Consider the following 22,444-nt stretch of genomic DNA (forward strand, 5'->3'; position numbering starts at 1 on the left):
AAGCCTGTTTAGAATCCTGTACATAAATATGCATTTCTGACCATTTTGGTCCTAGAGACGTCCAACCCATGAATTCCCTAAGAATAAGAATGAAAGTCATCAGCTTCCTGGACAATTTCTAACATGCTTAATTTTAGCTTAATTAAAATCCCATGCACATTCAAACAAATATAGTATTCGCCTCCACTTCCTATCCCAAACTCTTGTCTAGCATCATCATTTCATAAAATACCAGCTGCTCTATGTTAATTTTTATACAGAAATACAAGTCTGTTTAGGAAAAATTAGTATACATAATCTGAATAATCAAAGGAGAAAAGTGTACCATTATCTGAACCATCAAAATTATCTTAAATACACGTTTTCAAATAATACTCTCATTTTCAGAAGTTCTCTGTTTTAAGGACAGATTATAGGTGCTCACAAGATAGCCCAGGAACAATGTAATAGATAAAGTACCCATCTAGTAGGAAACAATATTAAAAATGAATTCACAGACTTCTGTTTTCAAGTCAAGATGGGGCAAGAGTGACGGGTCTTACCCTCCATCCTCAAACAACTTAAAACTGGACAGCGTATGTGAGGCAATGGTTCTCAGGGTATGCTCTGAACACCAGTCAGGGAAGGTAGTGATCCCTGAGAGAGCACAAATAAGGTAAGTCCTAAGACCTCCCAGTTTACTTCATGAGGGAAGATTCTAGACTGTGGCCCAAAGAGGGACTCCAAGTAAAGTCCAGGGCTTTCCCTGAGTTGAGGTATGGCCCTGGGAGATGAAGGATGCCAAGGTAGCTTCAGTTCACAGAGAAGATAGTCTGAGAAAAGACAGCGCACCAAGAGAAGGTTCCAGAGACCTTCAGAGCCCCACTCAAGTCTCTAGTAGAATATTGTTCTCACATATGGATAAACTACCTAAGTCCCAGAGAAGATCTACCCAAATGGAGGAGAGAATACCATCCCAAGGCAAAGATGAGACACAAGGAAGGCGGTTCCCATCAGCCAGAGTGAAAAAATCCACAGTTTATGGGGCACTGGATAGAGAAGTTAATTATTTTGCATAATTAGTATGGCATAATGAACCCCAGACTACATACTGCTCTAGTTCTACCTAGCAAAACATAAGAGCAAAGCCTCAAAACAAGAAACTGTTTCCAAGTGGCTTAATTGTTTTCTGGACCAAACTCAAAAATATTTATAGAAATACAAAAATATGTGAAACTCATGTAATATCTAGTACTGAATCAAAACTTACCAGGCATGCAAAGAAGCAGAAAAATCTTATCTATAAGAAAGAGAAAAATTAATCAATCAACATTGACCCAGAAATGGAAGACAGTGGAATTAGTAGACAGATACTAAAAGATATAATGCGAAAGACATGAAGGGTTTTTGAAAAATCCAAAATGAACTAAATATGAAAATTACAGTATCTGAACCAAAAGTGTGGATTAGACATCTCAGAAGAAAAGATTAGTGAACCTGAAGATATAATAACAGAAACTATCCAAAATGAAACAAAATCAAGGCTAAAAACTGATGAACATCTGTGATTTTCACTAATCAGTGATGAGAGCCTGTGGGACAAACCCACAGATCTGATACACATGGAATTGTACCATCTAACTTAGAGGAGATAAAAGGGTAGATAGAAAAAATATTTGATGAAATTATGGACAAAAATTTTCCAGATTTTATGAAACCTGTAAACTCACAGGTCCTAGAAACCCACAGATTGAAGCAGCTTGATTAGCCCAAAGCACAAGCAACAAGGGAAAAATCACACCAAATTGCATCATTCTCAAATTACTCAAAAGCAGTAAAAAAGAGAAAATTGTAAAAGCACACAGGAAGGAAAAAGACAAATCTTACACAGAAGAGCAAAGAATGACAGCCGACTTCTTGGAAAGAGTACAACCCAGAGAAGTAGTACCTTTAAGATACCAGCAGAAAAAACATGTCAACCTACAATATTTCACCTTATCTAAATGTCTTTCATAAATGAAGGCGAGAATGCGCACCAGGAAGGACCTGTATTGTAAACCACGGACAATGTGTGAGGATGAAGGTCAGGGCAGGTTCACCGACGGGACGATAAACATGGAAATAACTTATCTTCACACTCATAAAAACATCCAGAGAGATTTAACAAAATTCTGCTGAGGGGTGTTGATGTAGGGGAGGCTGTGCATTTGTGGGGGCAGGGGCGTGGGGGGCGATCTCTCTATCTTCCAATCAGTTTTGCTGTGAAATTAAAAGTGCTCTAAAATATAACGTATAAAAAATTAAAAAAAAATTGAACGGAAAGAAAAGGAAGATGACATTTGTATACGATCCATGTACATATAGCTTGGAGGTGAGCCATGGGTTCATGAAAAGCTTTATTGCGTCACTTTCCAGAGCTCCTCCTCCTGCCCAGGCTCATGAGCACTTTCCTGTTGCCTGGATATCCCCTTTCCTGTCCTCTAGCCTGATGTCTCTGGCTTTATTTACCCTCTTCTCTGTGTACTGAGTGCGTCTGTGTCTGGGGCTAAAACATAGGCTGCCAAGAAAGATAGGGCTCACCCCACACTTTTGGGACTGCTATTCTTCTGACTGGGGAGGAAGGCTCCCCTTCCTTGGAGGAGAGGTGCCTGTGAGCCGCTGGCACGTGAGAAAAGGGAGGAAATAAAAAAAAAAAACAGTGTATTTCCACACACTTGGAGCTTTACGAGTTTCACATCCTATCCCTTGAGGCTGAAGTAGGGGGCTTCTTCTGGAGCTGTTTGTTTGCACCAGTACTGACTTCTGGGTTTAGAGATGCCTGGATTCCAGGCCGGGGGAACCTGGGGAAAAATGGTAAACTCACGATCAACTCAAAGTTACTGTTTAACTAAACAAAGGTGAGTTTTATTAATTGCCTTTATTAAAACAGAAATAAAGGCTTCCTGGAGTGCCTGAGTAGCTCAGTGGGTTAAGCCTCTGCCTGTAGCTCAGGTCATAAGCCCAGGGTCCTGGAATCAAGCCCCACATCAGGATCCCTGCTCAGTGGGGAGTCTGCTTCCCCCTTTCCCTCTGCCCCTCCCCCTACGCCTGCTCTCTTGCTTGCTCTATCAAATAAATAAATAATCTTAAAAAAGAAAAGAAGAAGAAATAAAGCCTTCTTATTGTTAATCCAAAACACATAAGGTTGGAAAAAGAAGAACGAAGTAAATCTAAAGCATGCAGAAAGAAAGACATAATAAAAATAAGAATGGAAATCAATGAAATTATCTGAACATAAAACAATAAGGATAATCGAAATCAGACACTCATTCTTTGAATAAATAAACAAAATTGATAAAACTGTAGCAAAATTGATAAAACCCTCGACTGGTAAAAAAGGAAACAGAAGACGCAATTATCAGTAGCAGAACCAGAGAAAAGATGTTGTCACTAACCCTGTAGATATTAAAAGGATAATAAGGGAAAGGTATAAACAACCCCATATAGATAGATGTTCCAATTTGGACGAAACAGAGCAATTTTCAAAAAACACAAATTACTAAAATCTAACCAAGATAAAGTACATAACATGAATATCCCTAGAACTATTTAAAAAAATTGGATTTATACTTAACGTCCCTCCAAATAAGAATTCTCCACACCCAAATGCTGTCACCTACTAAGCAAATCTACCAAATATTGAAAGAAAAATTAACACCAATTCTACACAATCTTTTCCACAGCATAGAGGACAAGCCACAGTCTTGGGGAAAATGTTTGCCAATTAAATATTTAACTCATATGTGTCTCCAGAATCTACAAAGAACTCTGAAAAATAATAGACCTGATGAAAAGTTAGGCAACAAACAGGAAACTCACCAAAAAAAGACATACAGAAGAGTCGATGGAGGGACGCTCAACGTCCTTAGTCATTGGAAAAAAGCAAAGTGAAATCACAGTGAGATACTTGCACACATCCTATTAGAATGTCAGAAACAAGATGGCTGGTCAAACCGAGCACTGGAGATGGTGTGAACAGCGGAGCTCTCATACCCTCCTGGTAGGAATACAGAACAATATGCGCACTTTGGAAAGCAGTTTGGTTTTTTTTAAAAGGTTAAATGTGTACAAGCTATATGTCTCAGCCACTCCACGCCTCTATTTTTACCCTTAACTCCACCCCAAGATGAAACCGTGTCCACCGAAGCCTTGCGCATGAATGGTCATACTGGCTCTACTTGTAATCGCCAAACGCTGGGGACAAATAATGATCTGTAACATGTGAGTAACATAGAAAAGGAGTACGACTCAGTGAGCTCCCGAAACACACGACTATATGTGTGAATGTCAACATTACTGTGCTGAGTGGAAAAAAGCCAGGCAAAACAAGTACACACTTGATTTCATTTGTATGGTATTTCAGGAAATGAAACTAATTTATCGTGAGCAAAAGCGTACTGATGCTTGGTTGGGGAGGGAGAAGCAGGGGTGGGTGAGAAGACGGGAATACCAAGGGGTACCGGGAATCTTTAGCGGGATGACGGGTAGGTGTACCACCATGATTTGTGGAATGGTTTCTAGGATGTAGGTTTCTATCAAAACTTGTCATTTATTAAAACCTAAAAACAGATGCAGTTTATTGCATGTCAATTCTATTTCATTAAAACTGTTAAATTTTTTAGAAATAAATTAACATTCATAAAAAGAATTCAGAGAAACTTAGCAAAAAAATCTGTTCTGGATGCCTATGATAGAAACCAAAGTCCCCGCTCCTTCTGATGTTAGTTTGCATGTTAAGTAAACACAGAGGAGTGTTTGCACCAGGACGGAGAACAGCAAGGAAAATGGGTTCCCAGGAAGTGACTAGTCTAGGATGTCGGTGAAAAACACATGCAGCTCGTTGAACTGCTGGGAGATACGAGGACGTAACACATGTTCTGATGTGTCTGGTCAACAGCGAAACTGTCAAATGCCAGTCGCCCGTATGTGGTGCTGCATTTTTGATGTCTGAGTGTATTTAATGGATCAGGATTGTTCTAATAGGATATACTGAAGGGTAGAAAAAAATATGTTATTTTTTTCACATGTGTAGCTTTTTCAGTGTAATTTGGTTATAATACAGTTTAGTCAGCTACTGAGAATCTTAATGACCTTTTCACATCCTCAACGGCCACACTTTCGTATATGCCTGAAGTTGTGTTGAAAGTCTATGGAAATATGCGTCTATATAAGGAAATATGGATCTCCATATTTTTCTTTAGGGTAAAGTGGATGACCCTGTACCTTGGAATGATAGGACACAGGCTGAAATGTATGCTGAGTTAAATAATTTAATTTTTCCTAGTATTTTTGAATAAGTCGAGTAGAGATCACCAAATTTAGATACCATAGTATGATATAAAGATGTCACATTCTTTTACCCAATATTCTTACTCAATATTTAGCAATTGTTAATGGTAAAACAAATAGAAAATGGAGGTGTATCTTATACAAATAATGGATTTGAATAGCCTAGTCTACAAGAATTGCAAAAGTCCTCAATGAGCTCATGCAGCTAAGAATCCCTCATACATTCCAGACGATCTGGAACTTTCTAGAAGGAAAGAGTGTCAGAACATAGAGAGAAGGAAAGGGGAGGAAAGGGAGAGGGCAGCGTTTAAAACTGTGACCCTAGCAATGCTATGGTGTCCTTCAGAGGTCATCATTTTTGTCTATTTTCAACACTTGTTGTTTATCTGAAATTATAATTTAACTGGGCATCCTGTGTCATACCTGGTAACCTTCCCTGTGCCCAGGTCCCAACCCAGTTATCCATATATATGTATTTTTTAACTTAGTGAGTTTACTTAGCCAGTATGGTTGAGGGGCACTGATTTAAATAATTTGAGAATGCTTGGGGTGTGCGTGTGTATGAGTGTGTGTGTGTGCTCCTGCACGCACACACACATTGTGTGTTTAATAACAGGTTTTACAAACATTAACAGAGATGTGAGGAGCATGGGCATTCCCTGGAAAATTCCCAGTGACAGCCTGAATATTTTGTTAATTACTCAAGAATGGCAACACGGTTATTAGCCACCAACCTTGTATCGGGCCCTGCGTCAGGTACTGGGGACACGATCTAAAATAAGAGACCAGCGTGGAACACTAAGGTTGTGTCTAAATAAGACATGAGTTGGTATTTTGGTATAATGGGAAGAGGAAACTTTCTTTATTCCAAATCTTCCTATTCCAATAATAAAGAGCTTGGGAAAATTACCATTAACACCCCGTTTCTAACGTGCATTACAGGATGGCATGTGGAAATTAACCATCCTCGGTGGACTTGCATCAAGACAGTATTGACTAAGAGCATCCACCCTGTACTGGGAGGCTAGAGTGACCGGGACCCAGGAAACCTGACCGGAACACAGATCTTCAATCAACCATCGCATAAGGGCACTGGACTGGTGCTGGGGACGATGCATGTCCTGTATCAGAACGTGGACATGCTTCCTCTGCAGCAATGGTCAAAGCATAATAAAGAATTAGAAATCAACGTATAAAAGTGTCTAATTAAGCAGGGTTGAACTGTTAAACCCCGGCGTGGGAAGATGGTTATGGCATTGATGTTGGTCTTGATGTGGGAGTGTACTGGGCATAGAAAACAGATTACCCTGTATCTGCACTTTCTCCAAATATACCCTTCACTGGGATAGGACCTGTCGATTTTTTAATAGCCCATGGGATTAATGATACCTTTTAAAGTTTTCTCCTGGGTGCCTGGGTGGCTCAGTCGGGTAAGCATCTGACTCTTGGTTTCAGCTCTGGTCATGATCCCTGACACTCTTTCCTTGTAGAAAGTTCCAGATCTCAGGGTCATCAGGGTCATCAGACTGGGCCCTGCACCGGGCTCCATGCTGGGTGTGGAGTGCTCGTAAGATTCTCTCTCTCTCTCTGTCTCCCCCTCCCCCACTGGCTCATGCATGATCTTTCTCTAAACCAATCAATAAATTAAAAGGTCTTCCCTGATAATTCTGTAAAAGTCAATCTTGAAATGATGTGTGTATCTCTAATGCAAAATGTATGGATACAACTTTCTTGTTTTCCTGTCTTGTTAAATAATTACTGACTTACTGAATTTAATGTATAAATGATGCCTTCCATTTCTTAGCTTTGCAGAGACCTGAAAGAATTTTCTTCAAAAAATGGAGCACATGAATATGACGAATGCCACATTTGGTATTCGATTTCCTGAACGGGACTCTGATTGTTCTGTGTCATGATGATCAGAGCTGGAAAAAAGTCACACTGTCCCTATCTCTAACCATCTGTCAGTTTAGATAGTTCATATTACTCCTATTAAAGTACTTTTCCTTGGAGTACCTCACTATGTGCATTGACAATTTTCAGGTCACTCTGTAGGATTCATTTTTCTGCAGATTTCATTGTTTTGAATATTTTATAAGTTCCTGCCTAATATCAGATATCCCACTTCTCCAGCTCTACAGATAGTAGCTGAGGCCCTACACATAAATACATTAGGAGAGATTTGAAAGAATATTAAAGTTAGAACTATGTTATCATCACCATATTTTTAAAACTACGATTTTCTAAAAACGATGGGCTTCCTAACAATAAGACAATTTGCCTTTATTCTGAAGTTGAATACATTCTGCTCAATGTAGAAGTCTTTATTTCAAATAATATAAATATTTACTTATTAAACTGCCACAAAAGTAAGTTTTCAGGCTTTGTAAAAGGGTTTTACAACAATATAGTTAGAGTAGAGGGTTCAAGTGAGCACATCGTAGGAAGAGCACAAAGTGGGTCAGCCTAACTGTAAATTACTCAGTTAAAAATAGCCTCTCCCTAAACATAGATCATCAGTAGAGTCTACTGTGATTTGATGTTTTTATTCCTAAATACATTTCTACAGCATAAATTGGTCCTCCATCCCTGTGGTACCACAGAAACTGCTTTTCGTTAACAGAGCATTTCAAAGAACAGAGGAGAAAGTCATAAAATGAAGGTATTTCTTAAATGAACATGGGAGTACACATCCAGGACTGTTGGATAGTTATCATATGACTAGAAATTTCAGGGAATGACTCACGGTATTTTGGAGGAGAGTGAGAATATTATTAAACTGTGGCAAAGGCAACCTGGGACCATTGTCTCGTGCTCAAGTCTACAGGGATGTCCAGAAATGGAAATATCTTGGCATAATTCAAGCAAACATTTTAAGCTGGTTAGATATGGACAATTCTTTGGCCACTAATGAACCTTAAAGAGGATATCAATGAATACTCCATCTTGGACACCAAATTTAGAGCTCAGCTGTAAAACTGTACCAAAAATAAAACATTCCTAATTCGTGCCTTAGTTCATCCAACAAATACTGGCTAGCCACCCATTATGTGCACACAGAAGAAGGTTTCCTTAAGAGAGCTTGTGTCTACCAGGGATGGAGGAGATTAAAGATTCTTGGCAATGTGCCAAGACTCATGAGCAGGTGGGGGCAGGGTGGGTAGGGTGGCCAATGTCCTGGTTTGCCAGGGGTGGTCCCAGTTGATACCTGCATTCCTGTCAAAATTAATTAAGGGTTTGCCATTTCGCTGTAAAATCTGTCCTGGTTTGGTCGATATACTACAGAGTCACCCTGGTCACTGGCGACAAACAGTGTTAGATTCTAGAACATTCTGCCTGTGGTATCCTGCTCTCTCTAGAGAGAAATCTACTAGGGACAGGTTCCTACATTTAGTGCGTATGACGAAGTTAGTGTGTGAATAAGCTCACTTCCACTATTTAGTCCTGGGACTCTCAACATGGAGGTGATCAGGGATGGGGCACTGAGTCAACACAACACGCAATGTCGAATTAGTCTCATCGGGAAGGACGACTACGATGGACTGAGTGTTTGTTGTCCCATTCCCCCCTCCCCGAATTCATATTTTGAAGCCCTGACACCCAGTATTTGGTGACTGAATTTGTCAATAAGGTCTTCTTGTAGGAGAAAATTTAGGTTACAGGAGGTCCTAAGGATGGAGTCCTAATTCAGTAGGATTTTGCATGCATTCTTGCTCTGTCTCTCTGTCGCTTCTCAGTCTCTGATCCTCACTCTCTCGTTCTCTTGGAGCTCATGCTTCCTGAAAAGTCAGTGGGGGCTCATGGCAAGAAAACAGCTGTCTACAATCTAAGGGGAGAGCCCTCACCAGATGCCCTGCTGGCCTCTTGATCTTGGACTTCCAGTCTCCAGGACTGGGAGAAAATAACTATCTGTTGTTTAAGCCATGAGTCTGTAGTGTTTTGTGACCAACACAGCGACTGATGGCTCGCACGGTCATGCTAGGGTCCCCAGCTCAGCCAGGATACCTGGAACTTCTCAAGCTCATCGGAGCCGAGGGAGAAGCCAGAAAGAGTGATTCAGAAATAGAAATTTAACTTATGTGCATGGAATTCTGGACATTTAACTCAACAAGGCAAGATAATCAGATTTGGGACTTTAATTCCTTTGGAACTGAACATTTCTGGACTTTCATTTACAAGATGTATTAATCTTTGAACTTTCATTTCTCATGGGGATCTTAATAGTGGAAGAAGATGTATAGTCAAATTTGGGGAATATCTAGGCTACTGGGATTTTATTATCTGAGTTGCTCTTTTGTTTTATTTGAGTATTTCCATTTATTCGGGGTTGCAGAATCTCTGACAGACTCAGCTGGACACTGTCTAGACAGGGTTTGCAACTGGAAATGAAACGCACTTAGCCATGAATACAGAGTGTCCTTGAAACCCATTAAAGTAATGCACTGTTGGGCCACTTCAGTCTTTGGGTGCAAAATCTATATTCCTTGTCAGTGGCCCCAGAAGGTACACAAAGATGCAGTGGGGTGTTCATGAAGGACAGCATGTCCCCTCAGGGGACTGGTCACACCCTAAGGTTGTGGACAGGTTTACTGAAGGAGTCCAACACCCCAGAACACAAAACACCGCAGAGATTCACCAAGGACCTTCCTCTTCTTTTCAGCTGTTTCCTTAGAGATGTAGGCAGACGTCGCTCTCCTCTAATCCCGCCCACTTCATAAGGGAGGGTGTGGTAGTGGACTAATGTGACTGGCAATTTTGGTGAGAAAAATACAGAGCCTTCTCAGCTGCTAATACTAGACAACTGCTCCTGGTTCACGGTGGTCTTCCTCAGTTTCTCCAGGCTCCAAGCCTTCCCCGAACAGCCCCCCGTGTGGGGAAGTGTGGCTGGGTCCGCGCTGTATGTAACTGAGGGTGAGGCTGGCCAGTCTTAGGGTTGGCTCTATTAGCAGGAACTGTTGGCTCTTATGCCAAGTGCTGTCTTTAAAGGTGACATTTTGATCGTTTTGTCTTCCCACTTCGGTCAAAAATTGAATAAGGATAAAGATGCTATTGATTAGGTCTCTTCAAAGATCCCAATGACAACCTGAGGTTCTTTGTAGACTCTTGAATCACTGAGATCATTCAGATAGAATCAATGAAAACTACCAACTAAGGGTCACATTAAAAACCACTGTTGTTCTATAAACAGAATTAAATAATTTGTAAGTAATGAAACAAGTAAGTTATGGGTAAGTATTTAAAGCTGGTTTGGCCCTAAAAACGATATATCAGTGGAGGGGTCATGGGGAAGCCCATATAAATCAAGTAATGAATAATAAGATTCGGAATTCTGGGACTGAATTTTTAATGTTCTTATAAAACTGTTTTAGAAATACAATAGAATTAATTGTTAAAATACCAAATTCCTGTACCTTCCTGTCTATTTTCCTAGAACAGCACAGTCACCCTGATTTCATTCATTTTATATTGGATGCTTACTGGAGTGGAATTATTTAGTAAATTATTTTAGACTGGTCAGTGTGGAGTATGTTTCCAAGGAACTGTTAGAAAGTTCTCAAGCAGAGTAAGTCAATTATCAGATGGTTTCACTTACTTGCGGAACATAAGGACTAGCATGAGGACATTAGGAGAAGGAAGGGAAAAATGAACAGGGGGAAAGCAGAGAGGGAGACGAACCCTGAGAGACTGTGGACTTGGAGAAACAAACCAAGGGTTTTAGAGGGGAGGGGGCTGAGGGTGGGGAGAGCCTGGTGGTGGGTATTGTGGAGGGCACGTATTGCATGGAGCACTGGGTGTGGTGCATAAACCATGGATTTTGGAACCCCACATCAAAAACTAGTGATGTACTATATGGTGACTAACATAATAAAAAAATAATAACAATAAAGAAAATTGTAAAACATTTTTGTGTTCACTTTTTTTGTTATTTTACATGGAATCGTGCAGTTCTCCATCTGCAAGGATCACATCTATTACTCACTTGGAGCTCACTTTCCAGAAGTCACGATTCATCAGCCCATTCTCCATCAGCCAGCTGCCCCGTTGCCGCTGCATGACTATGCAAGGTCGCTGGTGAGGACGGGGACACTGGTGGCCGTGAACCCCACGAAGCTAACTGGGTTGTTTTTCAGGAAGCAGAGCAAAGGAAATGCAGAATGAAGGGCCCAGGTCTGCATCTGGAGACACCTCCAGGGATTTCTTTTCCCCATGGAGGTCAGGGTGCTGTTCGGGGGTTCCCGCTCTTCCAGCAGGAAGAGGGCATGGGGAACATGAGCACGTGGGAACAGGGCCAAGGTCAACGCCGCACCAGCACCATGAATGGATTAAAGACACCCTCAGGGGTGAGAGGTGTGAGCCGGTACCCAAGTCCCCGGGGACCGGAGTTTGCTCTGAGGGCAAACGAATGCTGCAGTAATGGCAGCCCAGGGGGGGAGTGAGGGCAAAACGAGTGACCCTTGGGGACAGCACAGCACAGTGCCCAGCCTCCGCCATGCTGATGAATGTGCTTGAGGCATATTTAAGTCAAAGCTGGCAACTCCGTAAGGACATAACTAACTCGTATCTGGGTAATGAGAGTAGTTGTGTGGAAAGTTATTCTGAGGACCAAAGTAACAAGCCTGCAGCGGCGATCTGGGGCGTGACCCACAGCGGGCCTCCATGCACGCAGGGAGGATTTCCTACCTGAGTGACATCTGAGTCAGCACAATGCTCCACGAAGAGATGAGGGGGCGAGCATGGGAGGCAGAAACGGACAAGGGATACCGACCCCGGGAACAGACACCCCGAGCCAGGTCAAGGAAATGCAGAAGCAAACATCAGTCACCTTTCCCTCTCTGCCCCCTTTCTATAGACACGGTTCCCCAGCTCCACTGGAAAGGGGGGATGGACCTAGATAAAGGGTCAGCTGCCCTGGGGCCCAAACCACCTGCACTCTGTTCCTGTGGTCTTTCCCCCACATGCCATTGGCAGCTGCACGGGGCCCCACGCAGAGCTGGGTACTGGCGGGAGTGACCTCATGGCCTGCAGCTAACAACCATGACCATGTGGCCTTTTCTAGAAATAGTTCACACATGCCCTGAGTAGATTATGGGGGAAATGATGATTCGCAACCCACTGAGCCCCCAAACAGGTTCCCAGTAAAGACAGAACGATGCTTCAACTGAAATGGCTTCTAGAACCTATGCCTGACCCTTCTCTTTCCAATTTCACATTTCACTGAAAAGTCACCAGTCCTCTCCTCCCGAACTTCACGAAACCAGCCCTGAGATGAATTGTAGCAGGACGAACACGGTCAGCCTTGGCACAACCACCCCAAAGGAAACAGATCTTTTTGCCAATTAAAGCTTTTAGGACATTTAACAGCTCCTGAACTTACTAATTCACGTTTCTATTAAAGACGCATTGACAGCAACTGGCAGCCTGTCCATGTCATGAGGAGAACTTCTAGAAGATTCCAGCTCAGACCTACGGCTCTGGCAATGCTGGTTCACTGGGCAGCTGCCTTCCCCGCGGGCTGAGTCCAAGAAACCGAAGTGTGGCTTCTTTCATCTGTCTCCCGGCACCCAATTTCCCATCAGGGCTGTGTGCTTGCACAGCCTGACCTTTTGGCAACAACTGTGTCATTGAAACAAGCTCAACGATTCAGACTATTTCTAAGAGGGATCTCATCCAGTGACAGTCTCAGAGAACAGATCATTCTCCCTCACCACGCCAAGCATAATACCACTACCGGGGGCCCTTCTCAAGGGCACTTCTTTCTGTCTTTTCCAAATAAGGTTGTGGCCCCAAAGGGTGAAGCCTGGAGTGATGTCCTGCTCTCCCCTGCCAACCGTAAGTCAGTCCATAGATGAACGACGGGCATGAGCCCCAAGCTTGTCCCCCGGCATCCAGAGGTAGATTCCAAAAGATTTCCCTGTCTTTTCTGGAAGAAGATAAAACGTGAGAGGCTCATGCTCTGAGAAAAGCAGAGACTTATGGGAGTAAGAGCTGCCATGGGCCGGCTTCCCACTGGGAAGAGGCATTCGTTACGATGTCACAAGCCCAGAACTGAAAGAAAGTTCTGGAAAATGATGGTACCGCACTTTACAAGGTAAAATGCATGGTACCATTCCTTGGAGGACTTCTCAAAATAATTTCCCTAGGGTTTTCTGGGTGGCTCAGTCAGTCCTGGCTCAGGACATGTTCTCAGGGTCCTGGGGTCAAGCCCCGCATCGAGCTCCCTGCTCAACAGGAGGTCTGCTTCTCACTCTCCCTTTGCTGCTTCCCCTGCTCATGCTCTCTCTGTGTCAAATAAATAAAACCTTAAATAATTTCCTTAGCATTGCCTCATATTATACTTCCCTCAATTCTAGAATTGGAAAACAAAAACAAAGACAAAACCATGATGGTGTTATATTATTCAACACACTGAAGTCACATATACTTATTGGGAAGAGATGAAATAATAGGAATTCTCACACATAGGAACAGCTGTGGAAGATCTTTCTTATTGTTCCCAATTACTTGCATGTTCTCCCTTCAAGGGGATATGGTAGCTCGTTCTGACATTGGCCACAATCCATTGCTTCTTCCAGGGGGTAGACCTGGATTGGTCGGCAACTGTTTGACCAAGAAAACACAAGGGCAGTGATGATGGCCCAGTTCCAGGCCCAGCTTCTAGGACTGCAAGTTTCCCTTCTTGCCCCAAGAACTGGGAGCTGCCAGGGAAGAGTTCCAGACTGTGCTGCTGGAGGAACACCAAGGCACATGAGCGAAGAAGCCATTGTACACGTCCAGCCCAGCTAACACAAGGGTCTTCTTCTATCTGGCTGTAACTTTTGGAAGACCCCAAGCAAGAATTGCTCACCTGAGTCCAGTTAACCCACAGAACCAGGAGAAATAACACATTGTTTTATATCATGAAGTTTTGTGGTGTTTGCTACACAGTGACAGATGAACAGAGCCAGAAGTTGGTTGTGTGTTGTATAGTTTCTCTGAGGAGTAAAACATTTTCCCACCCTATTCATGTTGGCCTTGGCCAACAGATTGCCTTTAGGCAATGGAATATAAGCAAGTGACAAGTGCCACAGCTCGGGAGATGTTGTAACAGGCATTCTGGCCATTTCTCCTCTCCCGCTGACACAGAAAAGGCACGAGCCACCTCGCAGTTCTTCCTGGGGCCATCATGGAAAAGACTCCCATATCAGTGCTGGGCTGAGCTTTGCTGTACTACTTCCAAATCACAGAAATGAGTACAAGAGAGAAAATTTTGCTATTATAGGCCACGGACGTGGGATTTTATCTTCCGCAGAATCAACTGCTGAGAGTTGTCGTTTACAAAGTCATCTGAAAAATTTCACGAGCCAGACCGACATTAGGGAAAGTCATTGACACAGAAGAGCATATGAGAGCCATCCGCTCAGTGTCACTGAGCAGGCTCGAGAAGCACGAAGGGTGGCAGGCGTTCTGCTAGAGTCCAGGCATGCAGTAGGACCTGCCCCTCATGCAAGCAGCCTATGGTCTCCTGTGGGGCAGCAAATATGTTCTGGAAGGAGTGAGAGAGTCAACATTTCAGCCTTTTGCATGCCAGGAGACAACACTGAAGTCATTATGAAGTATGTCGCTAACCATTTAAAATATAACAATTTAAAGACGCATGAGACATTTTTAGCTCTCAGGCCATATGAAAGTAGGTGACAGGCCAAATCTCACCCATGGGCTGTGTTCTGCTCACCTCTGGTCCAGTGGTTGAGGTTGGCCATAAAGGGCTATTTCCAGGGAGTGTACAACAACTGTCTTGCTCAAGTATTTTCTGAAGCATTGAGGAGAGACACCAAGCAATTTAGGAATCTATGAAAGATTTTCCAAAGGAGGGAATGCCCAAGTGAATCTTGAATACCAAGTAAATACTATGAGTAAATGGACACAAAGGCAAGAAGGATGAGAGAGTCTTTGGAACCACAGGATATGTGCACCTAAACTCTGTTTCCTTCCACTAACACTAGAGCATTTCATAGCAAGAACAAGCACCCAAAATTTCCCAACGTAATTCGTCCAGCTTGGCTACCATGGACACCATGGAAACACATCCTACAAATGCAGGTATCCTCGCCAGCCTCCACTGCCGTCACAAAATACCACCGACTGGGCAGCTTAACAACAGGAGTTTATTTTCTCACAGTTCTGGAGTCTGGGAAGTCCAAGGTCAAGGCGCCAGCCAATTTAGTTTCCATGGAGGTCTCCTCCTGCCTCCTGCCTTGCGGAGAGCCGCCTTCTCGCTGTGTCCTCACATAGCACACACAGAGAGAGCACGCACCTGCTCTCTGATGACTCTTGTCACAAGGACACTAATGCTGTCGGATCAGGGCTCCAGCCCATGAGCTCACTCCACATGGATTCCCTCCCACAAGCCCCATCTCCAAGTGCACTAACAGTGGGGGTGAGAGCTTCAGCCTATGAATTTTGAGCGATGTACGATTTAGCTCAGAGCAACAGGACACCGGTTGTGGATCATGACGCTCCTTTCCTTTTGCTCGTATGTCCAAATTTGCGGAGTCTTTTGTTGTGGGAGGCAGGACCTTACATCTTTATCATCCCCCTGGGAAGCTACTGATGCTATTAGGCAAACGCTCAGCAGGCATACCTCTACATTTAATCAAAACTGGATCCGCTAGACTAATGCGATTCTCCAGTCTCAGTTAGGAAGTCTCAGAATAATTGACAGTTATTAAAGCCGAAATACCACAAAGCAAATTTGCAATATCATCACATCCACCTACAGATTCCACAAGAATGTCATTATCCCCATTTAGTGTCATGTTGGATTTCAGGAAAAGTAAACGCCATTCAGATAAGTAGGTGCTTGCTTCACCACAGGACATCTTTTGCTTCTCAGTCTGATACATTTGTGGCGATCGTATTCCTTTCTGTGTACTAAACGAAGTAATCTGTTTTCAAAGGGTTTTATTCTCCAACGATTAAGACAAGGTGATAGGAAGAGAAAATAAGTATTTGACATAGGAACAATACATCTGTTATCAGTTATCAATTTAATAGGAAGTTCTGGCAAGCAAAACTTCCTATTAAATTGCACCTTTAATCTTTGTTTATATAATGATGCTTGATTGCCTGGGACAATGTCAAAGTTCTGATGAGCTTTCTAAATAAATATTAAATTATAGTGGAATCACTATGCTATACACCTGAAACTTACGTAACACTGCGCGTCAACTATACTCAAATACAAAAATTATGTTATTTCTAGACATGACAGTATGTGAATTATATTTTATTCCAGTTCTATAGAAATGGATCATCTCTGTATGGACCAGTGTTTTTTGTGACAATAGCCCACACTGGCATCCTTCATTTAAGGAAGATGGTGGCAAGATGCCCGGTGGCTCAGTCAGTTAAGTCTCCAACTCTTGATTTTAGCTCAGGTCTTAATCTCAGGGTGGGGAGTTCAAGCCCCACATTGGGCTCCATGCTGGGCACGGAACCTACTTAAAAAAAAAATATGTTGGCCAATTTCCACTGATGTAAATGAATAATTCCATCTCTATTGACATGCCACTGAAAATAAGGCTAAGTAGAAATCATATCTTCTTTTAAATAAGGGGCTGGTGAAAGCAATGCAAAGATTTACCAAAATATATTATTTCTCATCCCTGCTACTCTTTTAAATAAACCATGGCTATAGTCTCTGTTATATAGAAATATTTCTTTAAGTTGAATAAAGAATAATCTGCAAGGCCAGGTTCATTCTGAAAGCGCTGGTTAAACACAATGCACAGAAATTGTTATTGTGTAAGACATGGTCCCTGCCTAGAGGTCATGGTAGATAAGAGATGCGTATATGTGAAATGCTGTACTTAGTTTTAAAAGACATCTCATACACTCTTTTCCTAGAGGTCCTGGTTGAGTATATACATCAAAGTAGACTTAGGGAAAAAAAAAAAGGCAGAAAGCATTTCCTGATCATTCTGATATGTAATATAGATACACACATGGGCACACACAGTCACGTTCACCATCCTCTGCTGGGGGAATAGGGCAATTCAAATAACTTATTTTCAGTTAGCAGCTTCCTCATGCTGGTGGCTTAAGTGGAACTTCTGGTCAACCAAGTATTAAATCTATTTTCTTTTTTTTTATGATTTTATTTATTTATTTGACAGACAGAGATCGCAAGTGGGCAGAGAGGCAGGCAGAGAGAGAGGAAGAAGCAGGCTCCCTGCTGAGCAGAGAGTCCCATGCGGGGTTCGATCCCAGGACCCTAAGATCATGACCTGTGCCAAAGGCAGAGGCTTAACACACTGAGCCACCCAGGCGCCCCAAATCTCTTTTCTTAAATAAATGGTTTGTCGAATAGATTTTCCATACTAGTTGTACAGTTAGTTTGAACCATAAATGCTACATTTTATTCTTGTAATATTGATAATATTTTATATCCATATTATTTTTAAACTTTACCTTCGTTTATATAGGATTACTAAATACTTTTTTCCTTTCTTTCTTTCTTTCTTTTTTTTTTTTTTTTGCTTACTTCCCTATTATTTTGTAATTGGCTAAGAACAAACATTGTCATTATTTTCACCAGTGCCTGTGTTGCAACAAAACTTTATTTACAAAAATAGGGGTGGGGGCTAGATTTGGCCAATGAGAGTAGTTTCCCTGATCTAGAAAAATATTTTGTTCATGGACATAGGGGAGAAAATAATCACATATATACGTTCTTTTATTTTTATTTTTTGGGGGGGCAGAGGGAGAGACAGGGACCCTTAGCAGTCTCCATGCCTAGTGTGGAGCCTGACGTGGTGCTTGATCTCACAACCCTGAGATCATGACCTGAGCTGAAATCAGGAGTCGGATGTCCTACTGACTGAGGCAGCCGGGAGCTCCTATATTCTTTTAAATAAAAAATTTTAAGTAAACATTATATGCAATAATCTTAGAAATCTTTAAATCCAAGAAAATCTACTCACATAAAGTAACATGAAAATGGTTTCCAAGGTATCAAAGTTCTGTCACTTTTTTACAAAAAGCTTGCTCAGTGTGTTTCATTGTTTTCCCAGAGTATTTTGTTTACTGGGCTTAGAAGAACGTACCTGAACCTTGAACAAGACAGGTTTGAACTGTGTGGGCCCACTTATACGGAGATTGTTGTATAAAAATATAGTACAGCACTGTAGATATATTTTCTCTCCCTTAGGATTTTCATAATAACATCTTCTTTTTTCTGGCTTACTGTATTGTAAAAATATTGTATATAATATGTATAACACACAAAATGTATGTTAATCCACTGTTTGTGTTATTGGTAGGGTTTCTGGTCAACAGTAGGTTGTTAGTAGTTAAGCTGTGTAGGGATTGGAAGTTACACACTGATTTCCCACTGTGCGTGTGGGGGCAGGCGCCCCAACCTCCCCCATGGTTCAAAGAGTCAACTGTATACACAATAAAACCAAGGCCTGAAACAAAGAACAAAACAGGAGAGCCTTGCTAGCACGTCAGCAGGATGTCACACCGAGCAAATACATAATGTTTCAAGAGCAGAATTTACCTTGACAGGAAATCCGAGAAGGAAAGGCGAACAGGGTAACCATATCGGATGGTCTTCACCATGTCCAGGACCCCAATATATTGTAGCTGAGCAGACACGTAAAAATTATCAAAAGTATCTGGCAGCCTTGAGTTATTGGGCTTGATGCAATGAATAAAGTGTGGAGTCCGCTTCTGAAGTTTTCCGATAATATCCGTTAGAGATTTCTAAGGAGAGAAGCAAAACATAGCTTATTCTCCAAAGACCACACTGACAGCAAATATAAAGGGCTTTTCAATAAAAATGTTTTTTTTAATCATTTTTTTAAATTTATTTTCAGCATAACAGTATTGTTTTTGCACCACACCCAGTGCTCCATACAATCCATGCCCTCTCCAATACCCACCACCTGGTTCCCCCAACCTCCCACCCCCCCCCACCTCTTCAACCCCTTCAGATTGTTTTTCAGAGTCTATAGTCTTTCATGGTTCACCTCCCCTTCCAATTTCCCTCAACTCCCTTCTCCTCTCCATCTCCCCATGTCCTCCATGCTATTTGTTATGCTCCACAAATAAGTGAAACCATATGATAATTGACTCTCTCTGCTTGACTTATTTCACTCAGCATCATCTCTTCCAGTCCCGTCCATGTTGCTACAAAAGTTGGGTATTCATCCTTTCTGATGGAGGCATAATACTCCATAGTGTATATGGACCACATCTTCCTTATCCATTCGTCTGTTGAAGGGCATCTTGGTTCTTTCCACAGTTTGGCGACCGTGGCCATTGCTGCTATAAACATTGGGGTACAGATGGCCCTTCTTTTCACTATATCTGTATCTTTGGGGTAAATACCCAGTAGTGAGTGCAATTGCAGGGTCATAGGGAAGCTCTATTTTTAATTTCTTGAGGAATCTCCACACTGTTCAATAAAAATGTTTATCTTTGATCCATAACTCTTATATTTTGAAGTCTCTGTGGCGTGAGTCTGTGTGTGTGTGTGTGTGTGTGTGTGTGCGCGCGCACACGCATGTTGAGTGCTTACTTTTATCTGAGGGTACTCAATGGGTCAAAAATGGGGAAAATACACATATACCCTCTACAGTTGATAAAATCAAAATCTCACTTTTGGGAAACCACAAAACCAACTAACCCTGAGTTGCGATGCGATGGTGACGGGACCTCCCCGTTCCAGTTGCTGAAGAAATGTAGAGGCTCCTTTCTTCTTTAGTAACTGTCATGAAAATAAAAGGAAATAAAGCAAGAGCAATTTATTTACTGAGGTATGTAGTCCTTTATTTTTAATTGAAGTATCGTTGACACTTGTTTCAAGCATACAACACAGTGATTTTCGTAGTATTTTCCTAAAGCCCACATAGAAGAAAAAAAGTCAGCCTCCCACCCGCGTGAATTCACTCACAGGACGGCACAAATCTACAGAAGACTGTAACATTCAGTACCAAAGGATTCCCGGCGATGGTACTCTAAACTGGGGACATGGGCAGCTACTTGCTAAATACTACCACGGCTGCCAGCCTCTCAAGTACACCGAAGCTGCGTCCTGGCCCATCTGAGTCCTGAGGCCAAGAGCTGACTCTTGTTCAGCAGGAAACAAGCGCACGCTGGTGCCTTGTGTTACCATCACACGTGTTTGTCCAGAAGTGGTAGCTTCCTGCCTGGCAAACAGAGAGTCATGTGTGTTACAAAACCTGACGTTCTAGCAATCACTGGTTTATTCCCTTAAGTTAACCACAGTCAATTTCTTCCCATTCTATTTTTCTTGCCCTTCCTCTTCTTTTTTTTTTTTAACTGCTCAAAGGAGTAGTAGATTACCTATCTGAAAAATGGCAAGACTCTGTGTTTTCTTCCATAAGTCATTGCATACAGCTCTTAAAAGAAAAAAAAATCATACATAGTAGAGATTAAAGGATAATGGAGATAAAAGAAGTCAGTGGAAATGAGGCCAATGGGGAAAGAAAGAAAGGGCAGAAGGTAATTAATTAAATCCCACCAGGGGTTAAAAGGAGCCCCAGCCACAGACGTACTGTATTGCCTTTCACAAAATCACACAGACTCAGACCAACATATCTATTGATCCAAAATCATTTACATTACAATAAAGAGGTCCTGATAGGAGAAAAACATCGGATGAAACCTTCTTGTCAATATGGTATTGTTGCTAGCGTGGAAGCAGCTCATTTCCTTCCACTGACATGAACTGTCAAGCTGGAATGATCAATCCTGACAAGGGAACGTGAAAGGGGCGACTGGTCCAAGATCAACGGGTTTTCTACAGACGCAGGCCAAGTGCGATGCTTGCTTAGAGTGGGGAAAACCCCGTCCATCCTGCTGGTCACGGGCATGGATGTGCAAGGATGAAGGCAGCGTGCACAGAAGGGAGGGATGAAACACTTATGGAATAATCGTAATAAATAAATCTCCATCCCCGGAAATGGAACACTCAATTTCCCTTTCTGGGCGGAGGAACCACTGTGAATTATCTTCCTTTTGCAGTCCTTTAGGGAAAAGACTAATGGCCTCTATGCCTGGTAATGTTTAATAATTAAGGTTAAAAATTACAGTTTAGAGGTGTGTGGTGATTCTGTGCTCTTGATTTCCAGGATGATGGAGAAAGGAAGGGCCAGGAGGTTCAGTGAAACCCTCAGGAGTAGAGATCTTCCTTATGAAGGGTAACTCTTTTTATCTTTTTTTATGTAAAAAAATGCCACTCTGTATTCAGTGAAATTGAATTCCTGTGATCAGACAGTCCAGGAATGACTCCATCAAAGGATCCCTAATTGTAGGGTCATTGGCTACACACACACACACACACGAGTGCACATACTCACTCATTTCTAATATGTTATCTACATCTTGCCACTCTTCCAAAATAGAGCTGATTTTAATTATGCTTTTATTTTAATTGGTAAGCTCAAATGCATTCCAACAAGCTACAACAAGTGAATTTCTAAAATTGATTGTCCTGGATACCTTCCCAAACATATTTCTCATCTCCGTAGTTTTGGTGGTAGGCAGAGCAAACCAGGCTACCATCAGGCACTGAATCCTTAACGTTAACACATTTCCTACCTATTTCCTATTGGTTTGAGACAACTCCGCTGAATCTGTAGTTTTGTTTTATAAATAGAACCTGTATGTTTTAAGTATAACCACACTTGTGTCGGACAAGTACACATTAAAACTAGTATAATACAAAAGTAAGCTTAAAATCCACATGCTATCCAGAAAAAATACTTCCAGCCCCAGAAACATACATACTGTCTATAAGAGAAACTACAATATATTGTTTAGAGACCTAAAACCTCTGAAGTGATTAATGTCGACAGAATAAGGTAGCAAAGTTTATTCCCTGGAAAGCTACTGTCCCTGCAGTTACTTCCCATTCATCAAAAGGACAGTCACTGAGACAAGGCACAAATAGGATGTTGCAGAGACAACCAATAAAATCACTAATGTCCTATTTGTTATTGAATTTTCACTCTACTGCACTCTCCTCTACCGTCCCCTCTCTCTTAAGGTTATACTTCTGCCAGGATCCTTTTCATTACTTTTTGAAATTAAAATATCAATTTGTTTCCATCGGTTTTCAGAATTGCCT

The 22,444-nt window shown here is 41.9% G+C and overlaps 1 protein-coding gene across 1 annotated transcript in view; it reads right to left on the minus strand.

Moving 5' to 3' along the window:
• Positions 1-22,444, minus strand: part of MYO16 (myosin XVI) — a 587,020-nt gene that overhangs the window by 110,142 nt on the left and 454,434 nt on the right. The window contains exons 26-27 of the mRNA XM_032881053.1: positions 19,979-20,059; positions 18,848-19,053 (exon numbers count right to left, since the gene is read on the minus strand). Coding sequence (XP_032736944.1) covers positions 18,848-19,053; positions 19,979-20,059 — 287 coding nt within the window. The remainder of the gene's footprint in view (positions 1-18,847; positions 19,054-19,978; positions 20,060-22,444) is intronic.

This window comes from Lontra canadensis, unplaced genomic scaffold (genome assembly GCF_010015895.1).
Source record: "Lontra canadensis isolate GAN:19392208 unplaced genomic scaffold, GSC_riverotter_1.0 scaffold73, whole genome shotgun sequence".
NCBI classification, from domain to species: Eukaryota; Metazoa; Chordata; class Mammalia; order Carnivora; family Mustelidae; genus Lontra; species Lontra canadensis.